General features: G+C 35.6%; 2 protein-coding genes across 3 annotated transcripts; both read left to right on the top strand.

Annotated features, from left to right (window-relative positions):
- The first annotated feature begins 6091 nt into the window (after positions 1-6091).
- LOC111407305 (glycerophosphodiester phosphodiesterase GDPDL3-like) lies at positions 6092-12444 on the top strand. 2 transcript variants are annotated; one of them, XM_023036716.1, is made up of 10 exons: positions 6092-6235; positions 6366-6552; positions 7196-7489; positions 7875-7990; positions 8122-8623; positions 9255-9293; positions 9409-9693; positions 10208-10350; positions 11416-11899; positions 12077-12444. In XM_023036716.1, the coding sequence occupies exons 2-10, from the start codon at positions 6441-6443 to the stop codon at positions 12337-12339; spliced, it is 2238 nt and encodes a 745-aa protein (XP_022892484.1). In that variant the 5' UTR covers positions 6092-6235; positions 6366-6440; the 3' UTR covers positions 12340-12444. The 2 variants fall into 2 exon arrangements, with proteins under 2 accessions (XP_022892484.1, XP_022892485.1); XM_023036717.1 differs by having other exon boundaries at positions 11986-12078.
- A 770-nt stretch (positions 12445-13214) lies between these two features.
- Positions 13215-16359, top strand: LOC111407304. The gene is made up of 3 exons (XM_023036715.1): positions 13215-13572; positions 14253-14302; positions 14421-16359. The coding sequence occupies exons 1-3, from the start codon at positions 13307-13309 to the stop codon at positions 14519-14521; spliced, it is 417 nt and encodes a 138-aa protein (XP_022892483.1). The 5' UTR covers positions 13215-13306; the 3' UTR covers positions 14522-16359.
- The last annotated feature ends 1156 nt before the right edge of the window (positions 16360-17515 follow it).

The following is a 17515-nucleotide window of genomic DNA, read 5'->3' as shown; positions in this document are numbered from 1 at the left end:
TTGGCCGAAACCAAGTTGGCGAGCAAAAAATTGGGGAGCATATATTTCTAACCCAGCCTTGGCATTGGTCCCAGTCAAAATATCATGAAATAACTCCCTCCCGGTTAAAAACTGAATCCAAATGAGCAGAGAGGTGCTCGCGCTGTCTACAGTGGAGGGAGGATGCACATAGTTTGGAGTCAAAAAGAAAAGAAAAGGAAAGAAGGAAGGGATTGAATCCAAAGAATAGAAGAATGAAAAAATGTCCCTTCTAGACATATTTACAGGAGCCAGGGGCTCAATGGCTAGCCCATAGCAGCTAGCAGAAAGACGAGAAAATGATGGAGCACCAAGCGATGGAAAATAGGATCTCAACCACATTTGAGTGAACCAAAGAGGTCCACTGCCAGTGGGAGATACACCATTCTTCAATTGAGATTGAAGAGAAGTCATGCCTCTATAGAGGGCAGCCAAAAAGAAAGAACATAAATTCAGAGGCCTACCACGCGCCAATTCGTGCGCTATGGGTAAATAGCTCAGGGAGGGCTTTATGCTTGGCACACACAAAATATATTTACAAAGTCAAACCAAAAGAAAGACCACTCGCTCAGTATGGGAAGGCTCAGCGCTCGAGTGGTTATGAAGGGTTTGCAGGTTTGAATAAGACTCGGTGAGGTTTTTACCAAACTTTGGGGCGCCACCAGAAACCAAGATACCAGAAAAAATGGTATCGCCCAAAGGTGGCAGATTCACTAGGGCCCCAACATCCCTTAAAGTAATAGACATGGGGCCAAGAGGGAAAACAAAAGTATTATACTCAGAAGACCAGAAACTTAAAGCGATTGAAAAAATTGCTGAATCAAAAGTAGGGGGTTGAAGAGAGATTTCTAACAAATCAGAAATCCTAGCATTATCATAAAGTGCCTTAGTAGGACCATGGTCCACAAGGCGAGCATGCCACCTACGGAAAACTACATCAGATTTAGGCCAAGTGTTAATACCTCTTTCGTGAAGTGGCCCCAACGGCAGAGAGTTTAGAAATTGAGGGCCTTGAGTACAAGGAAACAGCTGGCCCACCGCCGCTTATTCGACTGCCTCTGCATTGTTGAAGAAAGGACCTAGGTAGAACTCATTGAGTTCGACATTGGCAGGTGTGAGAAAGTTCGGAGTTATGTATGGACGATTAAGGAGTTTCTGAAAGTCTTCAAAACTAAAGGAGTCGCCAGATTAAGATTGTGAAGTAGCCATTAGGGACGAAATGAAGTTTTTCAGAGTTACGTAGCAGGGAAGCAAAGAGATGAACGGTAAAATTGTGAGAGAGAAGCGCGAAAAAAGTGAGGCGTGATTTAATGGTGCAGTGAAATGGCGTATTTAGGGGTAATAAGGGTTTGCAAAACGTCGCACTTTTTCAAGCTATGGAAGAAAACAATGATTGAAATTCTTGGAAATTTCGAATGTTGCTGGAAACACAAAGTGAATATGACAAAATTTAATAATTGGTATTAATTCTGCCATATTGGGGGGTAATTGTTGACACATAAAAATTCAGCCCAAATCGAACGGCCCAAGGAATGAAGCCCAATTGGAGGATCCTCAAATCAGATAGCCCAAAGAATGAAACTCAATCAGACAATTCAGGATGAATGCCCAAATAGGGAGGCCCATGAACACGGTAACACCATTGCCCAAACTTGCAAGTCGCCCAGAATCTGAGCGAATGGATTGCCCTGCAATCGCCCAGAGCTGCTACTCTATTCTCGCCCAAACCTTCGAGTCACCCAAGGTCCTAGCAAACATGAAGTGTTATGGTTATCAAAAAGCGCAGTTATCAAAACAGTTATTAAGCAGCCCTATCACGTTCCACGATTCAAGGAATTCAATTGAAGACGGTTGAACGACAAAGAGTAATGACAGCAGTTAGAAAAGGCAGTTTCATGACAAGTTGGCCATTACGAGGAAAGTGGGCAATTATAGAACGATCAAGCAGTTTTTAGGCGGTTGATCACAAAGAGATCATCCAGGGAGTATAAAAGGAAGAAAAGACATAGAGCAAAGACCCCGAATCAAAAAACTCTCGAACAGAGAACGTGTAACTTTAAATTTTTTAGTTTAGATTTAAACACTTCTTTCAGTAACTCGTGGGCTTGTGCCTCTTGGAGGCATTCTGTTTTTATTTTTCAATTGTAAAGTCATCGCTAATAAAAACGCCCCTTTTTGGGACTTTGTCTCAAGAGGTTTGTCACTTACACAATCGTCTGATCCTCCTTTTGATTGTTAGCGATTAATCCGCGCGAAACAATGTCATAATTATTTAGTGTCTTTTATTCAATTTGTTTTTATCCAAGGAAGTTAACCAAAAAAGTATACTTTTATCTTAAAAGTGCTAAAATTTTATAATAAATTGTTCATACATCGAACTAATCATAAATTAATACCGCAAATCTCGGGTTGAATTTTGATTAACCCAGTTGATTTTCAAACTTGCTCTGTCCACTTTTTTCACCTGAGCATTTGTCCTTTGGTTTGTTTCCAATAGCTTAAAACTCTCATTTTGTTCCCTACTTTCCAGCTGGTTGGCAGCATTTTGTTTGATAGTCAAAAGACAGCAATCGCTAATCTCTTTAATTATTAAGCGCAATAAAAAACCAATGTAATCCTTATCTATTTTCCTTACGGTTTCAATCAATCAAAATGAAATCAATCCATTTCTCTCCTAAATTGGATTAGATTTCAATACAAATTACACAGAAACAATCTTCTAAACCCAGAGAAAGACAATCGATTAGCTCATGTCAAGAGAGTCGATGGACATCAGTTTCATAAAATTAGTTTTGATCAATTTGGATTAGTTATTTAAGTGGGACCTTTTAATCGAATACCATAGTTCAATGATATTTTATTTTGGAATTAGAATTTCGTAGTAAATTTAATTGTTCGAAACCAATTTTAGGTGAAAAAAAAGTAGGTAAAAAATGAATAGCTTGAATTATTTAATTTGTTGGAAATAGATTTGGGAAAAAATGTTAAGAAATTGAAAAAATTCAAATCCACAATGGCAGTCTTAAAGTCACTTGATAGCCCAAATTTTACAATTGGGTTTACGTCCCAATGTACACCAATAGTCCACTGTCCCCACCGAAGAGAGACGGCATGTCTCCCAATGGCTTTCGGCCGAAGCCCAGATACGCTCTCCACAGGCTGCCTTCTTATAGAAATAAAATTCAGCCCTATTTGATTTAGCTAAAAAATTGCTAAAAATCTAAATCAATGTGAATAATTAATTTTAACTGTCCACAAGGACTAAATACTTATTTGTTTACATAAATTTAATTACCTTCCAAATCTGATTTATCATATTGAGACAAGTGGCATGACAAAAGAATGATTGATGGCGTGGCCGGTGAACCAGAACTCGTGACAAGTCGAAAAGTGTTATATGTTATTACTAACTGTTGTATTTTTCGGACACAACTTTTTAGCAATTGCAAATCGGTTCGTCTAGTTTGTAGAATTTCATTAAAACCATGTCATATTCTCTATACTATATCCCAAAAATTTCATTAAAACCATGTCATATTCTCTATACTATATCCCAAAAATATCATTCTGTACAGTATAAATTCTATTTTTCATAAAGAGAGTTCAAAATGTTATCCGATTTGATATTTCTCGATATATTAAGTGGTGCTATCTTGAAGAGTGGTCTCCGTGTCTTGAAAGATTATTTTAGTTTAACCGTGGACACTGTTTAACCGTATCTTGAAAGATTATTTTAGTTTAACCGTGGACATTTGTACTGGGCAAATTCATATCAAGGAAGAAGAGTTCAATACTTGTCTCAGGTCAATATTCATTATTCTACATATCTGATTGAAGGAAGTTCTCACATATATGGCCTCTTCTCTAATAGTGTTGTAGCTCAGGAAATTGTTTTGGGTTAGAACTTACTACTTAGAGCAGTGCTACAATGCCTTTTTTATGCTATTCCATGGTCTCAGGGGAAACTCGGACTCCTTGTTGCCGCTGGGATTAAGCTTATACCGATAAAGAAATATATGAAACTTACATACAAGCTTGTAGTGGGCAATCTGAACGATCTTGCACAAGAATACGTCGATTCTTTTGCACCATGGGATGGAGATCATTTACTGCAATAAAATTTTTATGCACAAGAAATGATGAAATATATTTTCTGTACAACTTTTATGCAGAATTCAGTTACTGTATTAAAATTTTAATTCTTTCTCAACCCAGGGTAATCCCAGTTCACAATGCCCCATTTAGTGTAGTCAAAAAATTAATAAAAATTCAAGTCAAAGACGACAATTAAATTTTTAAATATTTCATGAGAGCCACAACTCTTATCAATTTTCAATCATATTTCATCATTTTTTAATCAAAATTTACTGAATTTTTTTTCTTTTTTTTTTTTGGCTACATCAAATAAGGGTCATATCTTATCGCAGATCTCCATATTCGTCAATCTAACGATCTTATCAAGATTCACGAGTACCCACAACTACGACTAGATTTTACTCAAGATTGTTGAGCTCATCAAGTACAAATTGGTTGTAAGTAATCCACAATTATAAATTTGGCCTAAGAAGCACATACTTGAACACTGGTCGTGAACATGTGACATATGTTTCAAAAAAAGTAGAATATTATACTTATTTCTTGATATTACTACCGTAACCCTTTCAAAATTAGTGTACATGGTTTTTATCCAAACTTTTCTGTTCAGTTCCTTTTAAGTACATCATCATTTGTAACAAAGCCAATATGAAGGAAAATGAGGGGAAAGATTTTTCTGAGATAGAATTGTCTTGAGCATGCAAAAGCGTTTTCTCTTTAAAGAGATCCAAATATTATACGATTCAAATAATTCAAGAAAAAGATACAAAGAAATACACAATTCATCTCATGACACATCCAATTGAAATGTGCACCGTAGATTTGAATTCAATTGTATGATCAATCAAGTCCATATCTTGGAATAAGTTGTTTGTACAGGTGCTGTACATGTACAACACCCTCACAGCTTGGTGGGGCCCGCACCAATAAAAAAATGACACAAACCCTCCAATGTGAGGGTGCTGTGAACCGAGTTGTGTGCCATGCTGTGCACACAACTCGGTCCCCATAACTTACATAAAAATATGTTCGACATATTTATTACGACCAATATCATGATCTTATTAATTTATCACAAAAGACAGAGCTATTTGAGCCCCTTTTTTCTGTGTAGAATGCATTTTGAAATAAGATATTGATGGGGAATGCATTTTGATTGCGTGTAATACTATTTTATTGAAAAATGTGTGATTAAAAGAAAAATATGGAAAAATATTCGAGCTAATCATTTCGTTTCATAAAAAAATTAAAATACTTTAAATATGATAAAACTTAAATTCGGTTCTGCTTTTTAAGCTTAGCTAAACTAATCATAATTGACAAAAAGATGACGAGTTGACAAAATTGTTTAATCTTATTTGACCAATCAATTATAGTTCTGGAAATGGTGACTGGCTTGCCAAAATTAAGCGTCCTTCCTGCAACGCATTCAAGATTCTTATACTCTTATTTCCTGCAAATTTATTCATGAAATTATTAGTGGAATGCTTAGAGCATAAGCAGATTAGGTGAATAATTAATACGTCGTTTTAAATGTATCCCTATTTTAGAATGATATATTAATAAATATCATTTAATTGTTACCTATACGGCTGACCATAATAATGGAATCACATTTTAATTACACTTGAAATTCTCAATATCTGCTCATTAGAAACTTATGTCCTTTAACTTTTTTTCTCGATGCATTCTTATACGGCTGACCATAATAATGGAATCACATTTTAATTACACTTGAAATTCTCAATATCTGCTCATTAGAAACTTATGTCCTTTAACTTTTTTTCTCGATGCATTCTTATCTTTAACCATTCGTTGATGAGTAAATACTGTCATTGTTAACATTATTGATACGACAAAGTCATTGAGAGGGCATAAAATGAGCAATATTTAATTAAAAAGGAAAAAAAAAAAAAAAGGCTAAAGTGCTATAGAGCATTATTTCCTTCATCCAAAGCATGCAGACATAACATTTTAGAAGTACTCGTCATTCAAAATCAGATGTGTTAATTAACCAAAAGTTGAAAAATAAGAATTCAACAAAGAAAAAAGCTAGAAAGTGATGAACACATTGAGATCTCAATTGGATTACTCAGAATGTATCTGTAACAGCTCATGACTTGTGAGTCCATCAACATTCAACATCAAGTTTCTAATTTTGCATGCTTAAGTTTTCTTCTGGGCGCGTAAGTTTTTCCATTTTCTGATATGAATAAAGAGGCCGGGTTGATGATCATAGTCCTATTTTACAGGTTAAAGCAAGATAAAAGAGAGTACAGAGATTACCTGCAGTTACTGTTGTGGCTCCAGCTCCAAGATTTCAGCCTATGAGAAACTCACAGTCGCTCATCACTGTTTCGCTGCTTTTCTCGTCGGTGGTGGCTTTAATTTCTGCTAAGATTTCTTCCAACAGATACAGTAAATGGCAGACTTTAAGCGGTAAATTCTCTTTTTGTAGATTTTACAGAACTTCTTGGGTTGAAGAATAAAATGTGAAAGAATAACTGGAACGGTAAATTAATTATGGTTCTGAAATTTCTGATTAAATGGTTCCGAAATAAATTGAGATTCTTGAATTTTTGTTTTATTAATAGTTTGATGATGACCTATACTGACATGAAGCAACAAGAAAGATTGATCAGATGCACCTTTTGTTTATTTATTTTTTTGGGGGATTTTTTTTGTATAATTAAGATCTCTTCAAAGCTGATTACAGAAGATATAAGTTTTCTTTTGAATGAAATTGATTAATTTCAAGAACGTGACATTACTTTGCAACTTTTAATTTTTGATTTTTAATTATATGGTGAAGTTGTGATGAATTCTACAGTAAGCTGATGAGGAATTCATATTTTAATTCTATGTGATTGTTGATCTCTGATTCAGATGCTCTGTTGATTTTAATAGTCTGTAAAATTTAGGACTTCCCTGTCCCATTTAAGGAAGCTAGAATCTCAAAATAGATTTTCTTTTGTCGTTATCTGAATTTATAGATCGATAAGAACGAAGAATTTCCTTTTCCTACTTTCTTTTTTGTGATAATCATCAATTTATATCATCATCTATTGGTTTACTTTTGTAGGAAATGCGCCATTAGTAGTGGCCCGTGGTGGATTTTCCGGGCTGCTTCCTGATTCTAGTGAGAATGCTTATCAGTTTGCTGTGTCTACTAGCTTATTGAATTTAATCTCGTGGTGTGACGTACAGCTTACAAAAGATGGAGCTGGAATATGCTTCCCGGATGTCAGGCTCGACATAGCTTCAGACATTGATAGGTTCTTCCCAAACAAGAGTCGCACCTACATTGTTGATGGGGACTCTAAGCAAGGATGGTTTTCTGTGGATTACACCCTCCATGACTTGAAGAATATCAGTTGTAAGTTTATGTAATCGAATGTCATCCATTGTTCATTACCCTGAATATCATTTAATATTTATACTTCTAAAAAGCTGAAAAATGTATTCTATATATGTAATCTGAAGAAGGAAAATCATTAGAATTAGTTTACAATCACTCCCAATTGTAAATGAATTAAATTATTATAGTATTGTTATTCATACCTAGTCTTTCATAAGAGATAAGCAGTGTCTTTGTGGTGGAGCTGACTAGTTTTAGCCAGACTGTCAGGCTCCACATTATATATGATCATCTTTATTCTGAAAAAATTGCTGACAAGGACTGGTGGAATTGGATCACTCCAGAGCTGTTTGAGTTATGATGTTTTTAAATGAATCCTAACTGTACTTGGTATTCTTGACAGTGAAACAGGCCATTTATTCTCGAACTGATGGTTTTGATAAGAATTTACTTCCAATTCTTGAGGTCCGAAAGGTGGCTGAGATCGCCAAACCATCCTCATTATGGTTGAATATTCAGGTCATTCTCAATTCTTTAAATTTTTACTTAGCATTATGATGTATTTCAATGCATATAATTTGTTTTATATCATTATTTCATCTTTTATGGTGTCCTTATCAATCTCATTTTCTTATAAATTATGTTTGCAGCATGATTCTTTCTTCAGTCAACACAATCTGAGTATGAGAAACTTTGTAATATCTGTATCTAGAAGTGTTGTAGTTGATTATATCTCATCACCAGAAGTGAACTTCTTGAGGAGTATCCAGGCACGATTTAGACGATGTTCAACAAAACTCATTTTACAGTTCCTGGGACAGGACGACATTGAGCCTTCAATCAACCAAACATACAGTTCTCTTTTAAAGAACCTTACATTCATCAAAACGTTTGCCTCTGGTATTCTTATACCCAAAAATTACGTATGGCCTGTAGACCACAGTCAATACTTACAGCCTCATACCTCTGTTGTTCTAGATGCTCATGAAGAAGGTCTAGAGGTTTTTGCATCAGGATTTGCAAATGATGCAACTTTTGCTTACAATTACAGTTATGATCCAGTAGCTGAATATATATCCTTTATTGACAATGGCAACTTTTCTGTTGATGGTGTGCTATCTGACTTCCCGAATACTCCATCTGCAGCCATAGGTAAGCTAAATCCAGCAACCTTTTATTTGAACACTCTGGAGATTCAGTTTTTATTCTGCTTTAAATGATCCATGTCGGCAAGTGTATAGAAGCAATCTGATTTTGACGAATCAAAGGATCATCCACAAGAAACGAACAATAACAAAGGACTTTCGTTCATTTTTTTAAGAAAAAAATTCCTTTTACTGGGCATTATGGATTGTTCTCTCTTAGTACCATCATTGCCTAACCTGTTGTTCGTGTTCTCTATTCATTTTACCACTCTACTGGAAATTCCGTCTGTAGATTTTCCCATTTAATAATATTGAAGTTCAAATCAGAAGATGATGTAGCCCTTAAGACAAATAAATGAGAATCCATTAATTGGAATTTGGAAGAAAGCTTTTTATGATTTCCATTTCCTTTTGATATCCAACTTGTAGCTTGATTATTTAATTTATCCAAAGCTATATCATCATTTATGGATAACAAAATTCTGAGCATTTTTTCATTTGAGCTTTCATTTCTTTCCTCTGGGGAACTAGTTTCCTAGTCTTGATTGTCAGCTTCCTTAAAACTTAATCGCTTTTTAATTATAATTATTATTTCCTATATCTGCTTTCTATTCATGCCGAGGTCTTTGACATTGCAGATTGCTTCTCTCACATGGGGCATAAGGAAGCATTGGAGGGTAATATATTCAGTTACACCTGATATTGTTATAAAATTGTGTCCTTTAGACTTCTTTGAAGACAGAGAATATCTCTCAAGATTGACAAATTTCTCCCACTCTTCCTTTCTTCCAGCTAAGCTTTTGATTATTTCATCTGAGGGAGCTAGTGGAGACTATCCTGGCTGTACCGATTTGGCATACACTCGAGCTGTTTCAAGTAATGTTGATGTTCTTGACTGTCCCGTCCAAATGACAAAGGATGGGATACCTATTTGCTTGGGTTCTATAAACCTTATGGACCGTACAACCGTAGATCAATCATCTTTTAGCAACCTTTCTACTGATGTTCCTGAACTCGGAACAGGGAACGGGATATTCACCTTTAACCTCAACTGGAGCGAACTTCGGAGATTGACTCGTAAGTCGAAACCAACTTTCTTCCCTATATGCATCCTCAGCTCAACGGGGTTGATCTGAATCGTTTATTGCATTATTTTGAAATATGTGCACATAGCCAAAGAAGGCAGCTAATCTGCATCTAGTTTTGAACCTCTGGATTTCTTCTTTAAAAAAAAAAAAAAAACCTTGTTAAAGATTGTTCTAGAAACTCTAGTTTTACAGAAAGGAGTCTTCAGTAGTGCGTTGTAGCACTATGCTAAATGAAGTTTCATTTTTCCTTGAAAAAATTCTTTTGGTTGCATATGGTTTTTATGGAAAATGATATGAGAAAAAGAGCCAAAATAGGCGGTCACTTGTCAATTGAAAACCATTCTATAAAAATTGTTTTTGTTACCTAATCATTTCACATAAATTATGGTTTCTTGCTCGTGTGCATTATCACATACTCTTATCATAAAAGGATTCATTATACTACAAAGAGAGAATACAGCCCCTGCCCTTGAAAGGTTTTAATATGATTTATTTTGTTGCAGCGGCTATATCAAACCCATGGTCTAATTTCACATTGTACCGGAATCCTAAATTCAGAAATTCTGGAAAACTTATGTCCTTTTCTGACTTTCTGGCTTTAGCAAAGTACTCTCCTTCTGTTTCTGGTGTCTTGATCAGTATAGAGGTGAGTTTATGTGTTCTGTTTCAGATTCTTATCGCATAAGCAAAGCTTATTATATGTGACATTGGAAACTTAGTAAGTAATTTTTCCATGCGTTCGGACTTCCATTTGACATAGAGTAGCCTTGAGAACTTCTATTTTCATCAACTTCAGCCTTCAGGGTTCCTCTTAATAGTTACAGAATACTTAATGGAGGAGACAATGGCATATTTTCAACTCATGTTCAAATCCAGAGAGCAATATTTAGGATAAAGATGTGCTTCAACTACCATTTAATATACTATTTTTTCCTTTATCTGACCCCTTCCCCCACCGACTCATGTAAGGAATAGATTGTAGCTTCTCTGACTTGAAATCCATTATGTGATGAACATGAACTTTGAGACCCCAAAAAATGAAAATCATTTTTGCAGCTAAAAGTGTATACTTGCTTGCAAATTTCAACTCTATTCAATGTAAAACTAAAATTTAGCATGCATATATACCATTGAACACGATACTACCAAATAAAATTTTCATTTAGCGAAGTTATTGTTGTTTTTGGCACATGCACATATATTTAAAGTAAACGGCAAAGGTGATGGCAAAATTTTACCTCTGAGGTATTGCATGGATGATTATTTTAAATTTTAAGATAACAATATGTAAAGATGTAGAAAAGCGAAGTATATGGTCTGACATTTGGACTGGTTTGAGGAATCCTCAATTTTCAGAGTATCAGCTATTCATTTGATAAAGCTTATATTTTATAGCAATCTTTTTAAATATACCCTTGTAAAGAAGCCTAAATTCAGCTGAATGTGAAGTATATCATTCAAAAATAAAATTGTCGTGTAAGATAAATATATGATTTCCCACTTTCAAGGAAATTATTCCCTTTGCTTTGTCGTGCATCCTTAAAAACTTCATAGGATGCTTTATTATTTAGCTTTAATAAGTCTGGTCGCATATCGAGTTTTCATTTTGCATTGTTTGGGAAGCATATATAATCTGTACATATTAAAAGCACATGCCTGTCTGAATAGGCCAAAAGGATTGATCTCCAAGTTGTTTGGTTTTTCCTTGCAGCATGCAGCCTATCTCGCAGGAAAACAGGGATTAAACGTGGTTGATGTAGTGCTAAAATCCTTGAATGAAGCCGGTTACAATGATCAGACAATAAAGAAAGTGATGATTCAATCCACTGACAGCTCAGTTCTTGAAAAATTTAAGGAGAAAAGAAATTACGAGCTTGTTTACATGGTGAATGAGAATATTCGTGATGTCCAGAAATCAACCATCATGAAGATCAAGGAGTTTGCCAAATCTGTGGTGATCAGCAAAAATTCTGTCTACCCTGCTGATAAGGCATTTCTTACTAGTACCAGTGACGTGGTGCCAAAACTACAGGCATGCAATCTCTCCGTCTATGTGCAACTCTTCAGTAACGAGTTCGCATCTCAAGCATGGGACTTCTTTGCAGATGCTTACCTGGAAATAAATACATATGTTAATGCAATTGGCATTAATGGTCTCGTGACAGATTTCCCCGCAACAGCAGCTAAATACAGACGTAAGTTTACATATGATTTCCATTTACGTGTAAATGTGCCATTCTTTTACCATTTACAAACCGTTATATTTGAGTTCTATTCACAGTTTTCATGAAGTACTGGATGGATATTGTCCTCAAGATGCAAGATTTTTTCACAAGCCATAATGAACATCTGATGTCTTGGTAATTCAACAGGGAACCGGTGTTTGGGTTATAAAGATATTCCCCCGTACATGAGAAGTGTCCAGCCTGGTGAACTCTTCAATTTCATGGTTTCTGCGCCACCAGCCGAGGCTCCCTACCCAGTCCTTTTGGATGGTGATGTGGTCGAGCCACCTCTACCACCTGTTGCAGCAAAACATTTAGCAGCTGGCAGTAAGAATGGGTCTCCAGCAGCATCTACAAGAACTTATTTGTGCAGTGTTTCTCTTCTCCTCAGTGCTATTATGCTGTCCTAAAATCAATTGTGATACCATTTTGTGTTCTTCGCATTACATTCAAGTGGTTGAGCTTTTCACATTGTATCAATACACAGCTTTAATCCCTGGGTAATAAAATTATTATTTGCTCTCAAATCTTTGCTACTGAGTATTTTGTTTAATTTTTAATTCTTGACAATATGTTTATTGACATAGAAATCCGGTTGGACTCTTCAATCAATATAAATACATGTTTCTCTATGATTTTATGTAAAAACAAGAAGCAATTAGTTAGTATGGCCACCCTCCGTGACTGTGAGGGAAACGAACATTCTCACTCTTGACAATCAAGTTAGAATCATATGAACGCTAGATAAACAAAACAAAATGTGTTATATTAGAGCGGGATGGCCTTGTATGTATAAATATGAATTGATGTAGTAGGTCGAGAAGGTAGATCAATGTCAAGTCAAGTAATATTTAACATCAACTATCATTCACGTGTTATTTTACATTCATTTTCATGTCCTTTCACTTGAGAGTAATGTTATTCAGACTTTGCACCCGTCTAAGTGACAACTAAATGATATTAAATAATAGATTTATTTAAGTATAAAGTCAAACGATTCATTTAATTAAATCTTTCAAGAGCAACCATTTAAATTGATGCTTTAATACTATTGATGTTAGATGATATTTTACACCAAATTAATTCTATTACCAAGATGATTATTACATTTACCGACCCAGCATTCCGTCCTCCGAGGTAAACATGGAGGCCCGCCCATAGTGGTATTTTATGATGCTTGGACCTTGGTCTGAAATTTGGAAGATTAGAGACAATTGTGTCGAGTAATAGAAGTTAAGTATAAAAGAATAAATGATATAAAAGTTGGAGACCACCCTAATAATTTTCCCGTTTAAGAAAAATTCGCCAACTAAAGCTTTTGAACTCAGATACGATTTTGAGCTCAGAATTCAGAAAATCCTGGGCCATTGCATTCCAATGGAAACTGCTTTCCGTCCAATTTCATACACTATCCTCTTTTGCGGCACAAAAAACAGTAATAAATTGCACTATCAAGTGCCCGCTAAATATCTCAGTACTAGTTCTCTACCTTCACTCTCTCTCACTTTTCCCAGTAAGTATGCCATCGATTTTGGGAGGAAAACCAAAAGGAGGTTGCGGTTTAATGGGTTCATTAGTGCCTCTTCCAGCAGCTTTGAACGAGACCCATCTCAGCAACTCGCCGTTCTTCTTGAAGTTGAAGGGTCTCTCATCCTTTTTTTTATTTATTTTTATTTTTTTATAGTTGCGTAATTTTATCGGCTGTGTGTGTTTATGCTGCTTTTGTGTAATTTAACTTTTTGTATTTTTGTTTGTTCTATCTTTTTCCGTATACAGCGTTTGAATTAAGCCGTAGGATTAAAATGTTAACTGTTTCTTGGAGTATGTTTCAAAAATTTGTTAAGGGTCTGGGACTAAATGTGTATAGTGATTGGAATATTAGGGCCGTAACCCGGGAAAACTATTTCACTCAATAGTGTTAATTTTTACCAGCTCTAAATCCCAAATGCAAGACTTCTATTATATTGCTGCCAAAAGCAGACTAAACTGCAGCAAACTGTTGTATTTGGATTCAGATGGCAATATGAATTGCAATTTGACCTGAATTTACTTTGAAGTTTGGAGGAAGGTTCAACTATGTAGATATCTATTATACACCAATCACCATCGTTTCTCAATTTTCCAATGCACTGTGGGGGAACTTATAGTAGAATGTTCTGTGGAAACTGCAGTTCTCTGTTTTAGATACCGTTAGACCACTAGAAGTCTTTTATTTACTGTTGGTGTTGATATAGATACTTGTTAACAGTCGCATCTGCATCCTGACACATTACTATAACTTTACTATTGCTTGTGGATTTACTAGAAATTTCCTTTTCTTCAGGGTTCTAATGGATGTCTATCGCTTGGGCAATCGCCAAGCCTTCAATGTAGGTGAGGCATACCCTTTAAATTATATGTCTCACTATCATGTCATCAATTTATTTTAATGACTAATAAATTGGGAGTTACATCATTACGAGTCTCACGTTTCTTTAATTGGCAAATTCAGCTTTTCGAAAGCTGGGATTAGACTGTGCAAATTGGACTGAACCGGTCTATCTAGACCTTGGAAGGTATGATGTTTTATCAATTATCCATGCATGTAGTTGACTTTAGATATTTGTGTTTTTGAGGCTTTATTGCTCATTATTCAAAATTCAGTTTGATGTAATTTTTCTCTTTTCATTAGAATGGATAAAACAAGAACACGTGTAGTTAGTGTAAACTGAGATAAATTAAAGGAATGCACTAGTTGGGGCATATTGTGTGTATACCTAAAGAGCGCTCATCAAGAAGAGTTGACGAATATCGATTATTGTGGTTACACTGTATCTGTTTTTGCTGGATCTTTCAATTGATATAAGATTGGATTAAACAGAGTGGCGAAAAATAATTTATGCAGCTGCCTTTTTTTTGGGGCAGTTGCATTCTTGTCCTTCTCAATCAAAGTGACGCCTAAAATATTGACTTTCTCTGCCCTTGTAAAGTCATGGCTCCAGAATTCACTTCATTTGAAAGAACCACGGAAAAATGTAAAAGATATCCGCTGAATGATTGAAGTAGTAATGCTTTTATTCCAATAATTAAATTTGGAAACCTTTTCAGTTGTTTCTTCTTGTTTTGGTTTGAGTGTAAAGGATCAGGAATAAATTTATTTTACCCATCTCTTTTACTGAAAGAGGATGGAAGAAAAACGAGAAAAGAAAGAACTAGTATATAAATGAAGAAACAAGTAGAATTTGACAGCATAAAAGAAATCCAGGCTAGAAATCAATGAGATAATAAGTCATTATATCGTGTACAACTTTATATTCTTCTCCAAAATCTAATTACATTCATGTTTGGTGCTTTTCCTCTTCCTTTACCTGGCTACAAGTTGTGGGTAAATAAATGTAATAATTGCTGCATTTTATATTTTGCCTTTAAACTCTCTCCACCATTTTTAGGGCCTGTTTGAGCCCCATTTTGGTGTAAAATGCATTTTGATGCAGGATGAGGAATGATTCTTGAAGAATAATTAGAACTAGCAAAATAGCACAACTAGTAAGTAGAATTCCAGCGAGAAAAAGAAGAAGGCAGCAAGAAGGGGGAAAGGGCCGGAGAGAAAGGGGGGAGAAAACCAGAGAAGAAGTAGAAATTAGGGGAAATGGGAGAAGGAGGAAACCATAGGCAACAACCCAAGTATTCTATTCTTTAATTCATCAACTGTCTCAAATACGCAACAAAACAGAAATAAATAACAAAACAAAAACTCTAAAGAGAAGGGTTTGGGCCAAACCCGCTTAACAAGCCCAATAACAGAAATATAACTAATAGTCCAAATAGAAAATAAATAGTAAATAGATGTCCGCATCAACTCTCTCGGGGTGGGAGAAAAACTCGACCCCGTCGAGTGGATAAATCAAAATGTTGCAATGAATCTGATGCTAAAGGCTCCAAGTCATGTCATGGGGGACGATCTTTCTGACGAACCAAATATCAAAATTCCACAAATGATGACAATGCCAATTGCAAATTACTAGCAAAAACATGAGCTGACCAAGATAACTTAGGCGAATGAGAATTTTGCTGACTCTTATAAAGTTCCAATAAATTTGGCTCACGCCGCTGAAATCTCTTTTTGGGAATCCATGTACCGTCAGAATCAAGTCGATCCATCCAACGAACAAGAAAGCACTAAATCTCTCTATCATTGGTCAACACAAGCTGTTCATCCAAAATAACATCAATTTTATTTTTGTGTGCTGTGATAGGTGGGATTGAAGCAAACATGGCAAAAGATTCAGTGTGGGAATTCTCATGTGGGAGTAGAAACGGGTCATCAGAGGGGCTAAAATAGCCGTTGTAAGCATTGAAGTCCGTAACAAATAAAATAGGGTGGTGGTCATAATGTGATAAAAGGTCATTGACATAGGCATTTTGACCAACATGCTTTGAAATTTTAAAAAGACCAGCATTACACGCTTGCAATATAACATAATCCTCAATATTAAATTCAAAGTATTGTTTATACCAATCAACTTGAGATTTATATAATGCTTTACTTGCTTCAAATTGTTTATTGATCTCAATATGCAAACTATGAAAATGTGATACAACTACGTCAACTGATATAGACACACAAGCATGTGGGTGCATGAGAATAAGGTCTAGAGGTTTCAAAGGTTCACAACCAAGAATAATTTCAAAGGGTTTTAGACCTAAAGATCAGTTCACAGGATCGTTATATGCAATTTAAACAGTTGGAAGGATCAAGTCCTAATTCCCAAGATTTTTCTGGACTAGATACTGTAATAAATTGTCAGGATTTTGGTTAGCACTTTTGTTTTGACCATCAATTTGAGGTTGGTCAGTGGTGGATAATTTTGCCTTAGTGTTAACCACATGCGACTGGATTTTCCAAGGGTGACTGGTGACATCATCAAGCTCTTTAACTTGAGTAAGGGTATGACATATAACATTTAATCGAGAATTGTCGGAGATAAGGGATATAGTATCCAAAGTCTCGAGAAGAGTCTGGATTCCACCTAAGGAAGTGTCCTCACTATCATCCAAGTCATCAAAATCTTCAAGTTTAGGTTCATAGACTAGATCTTCTAACGGCTCCTCTATTACATTCTTTCGTTCTTCCATGACTAAAGTTCGATTAGGACATTTAGAAGAAATGTGACCAAAGTCTTTACAGTTGAGGCACAACAAGTGAGAAGAAGACCTTGGAGTTTCAGAAATTCTACCCTGATTTTTCAAGATTAGAGAACCATTAGAAGGGGGAGGTCCTAGAAGGGACTTAACGGTAGGAGGTGGAGCCAATGAAGCCAAATGATGATTATAAAAAATTTTATCCTTATTTTTCAAAATTGGAGGAATATCAGACGGGGGAGGTCCTGAAGGGACTTAACGGGAGGAATTGGAGCCAATAACACCGAAGGATGATTGTCAATATGCTTTCTACATGGAAAAGAAGATCTTCGACTATCACGACCTTTACAATTATTTTTCCAAATAGGAGGAACATTAGACGGACGGTTTTATGATAGACTTATGATGAGGCGACGCTAATGAGATGGGTGAGCGACGATGACCACGCTTTTCATATGGAGTACT

The sequence above is a fragment of the Olea europaea genome, chromosome 13 (assembly GCF_002742605.1).
Source record: "Olea europaea var. sylvestris chromosome 13, O_europaea_v1, whole genome shotgun sequence".
Lineage (NCBI taxonomy): Eukaryota > Viridiplantae > Streptophyta > Magnoliopsida > Lamiales > Oleaceae > Olea > Olea europaea.
Note: the sequence above shows the minus strand (reverse complement) of the source record. Positions and strands in the feature narration are given on the sequence as shown.

What these genes read in the sequence shown, in the direction of transcription:
- LOC111407305 (XM_023036716.1), top strand. Translation starts at nt 6,441, where the DNA reads ATGAGAAACTCACAGTCGCTCATCACTGTTTCGCTGCTTTTCTCGTCG. An exon ending in TGACTTGAAGAATATCAGTT is followed by an intron (nt 7,490 to 7,874) that starts GTAAGTTTATGT and finishes TATTCTTGACAG; the next exon opens with TGAAACAGGCCATTTATTCT. An exon ending in CATTATGGTTGAATATTCAG is followed by an intron (nt 7,991 to 8,121) that starts GTCATTCTCAAT and finishes TTATGTTTGCAG; the next exon opens with CATGATTCTTTCTTCAGTCA.
- LOC111407304 (XM_023036715.1), top strand. Translation starts at nt 13,307, where the DNA reads ATGGAAACTGCTTTCCGTCCAATTTCATACACTATCCTCTTTTGCGGC. An exon ending in GTTCTTCTTGAAGTTGAAGG is followed by an intron (nt 13,573 to 14,252) that starts GTCTCTCATCCT and finishes CCTTTTCTTCAG; the next exon opens with GGTTCTAATGGATGTCTATC. An exon ending in TCGCCAAGCCTTCAATGTAG is followed by an intron (nt 14,303 to 14,420) that starts GTGAGGCATACC and finishes TGGCAAATTCAG; the next exon opens with CTTTTCGAAAGCTGGGATTA.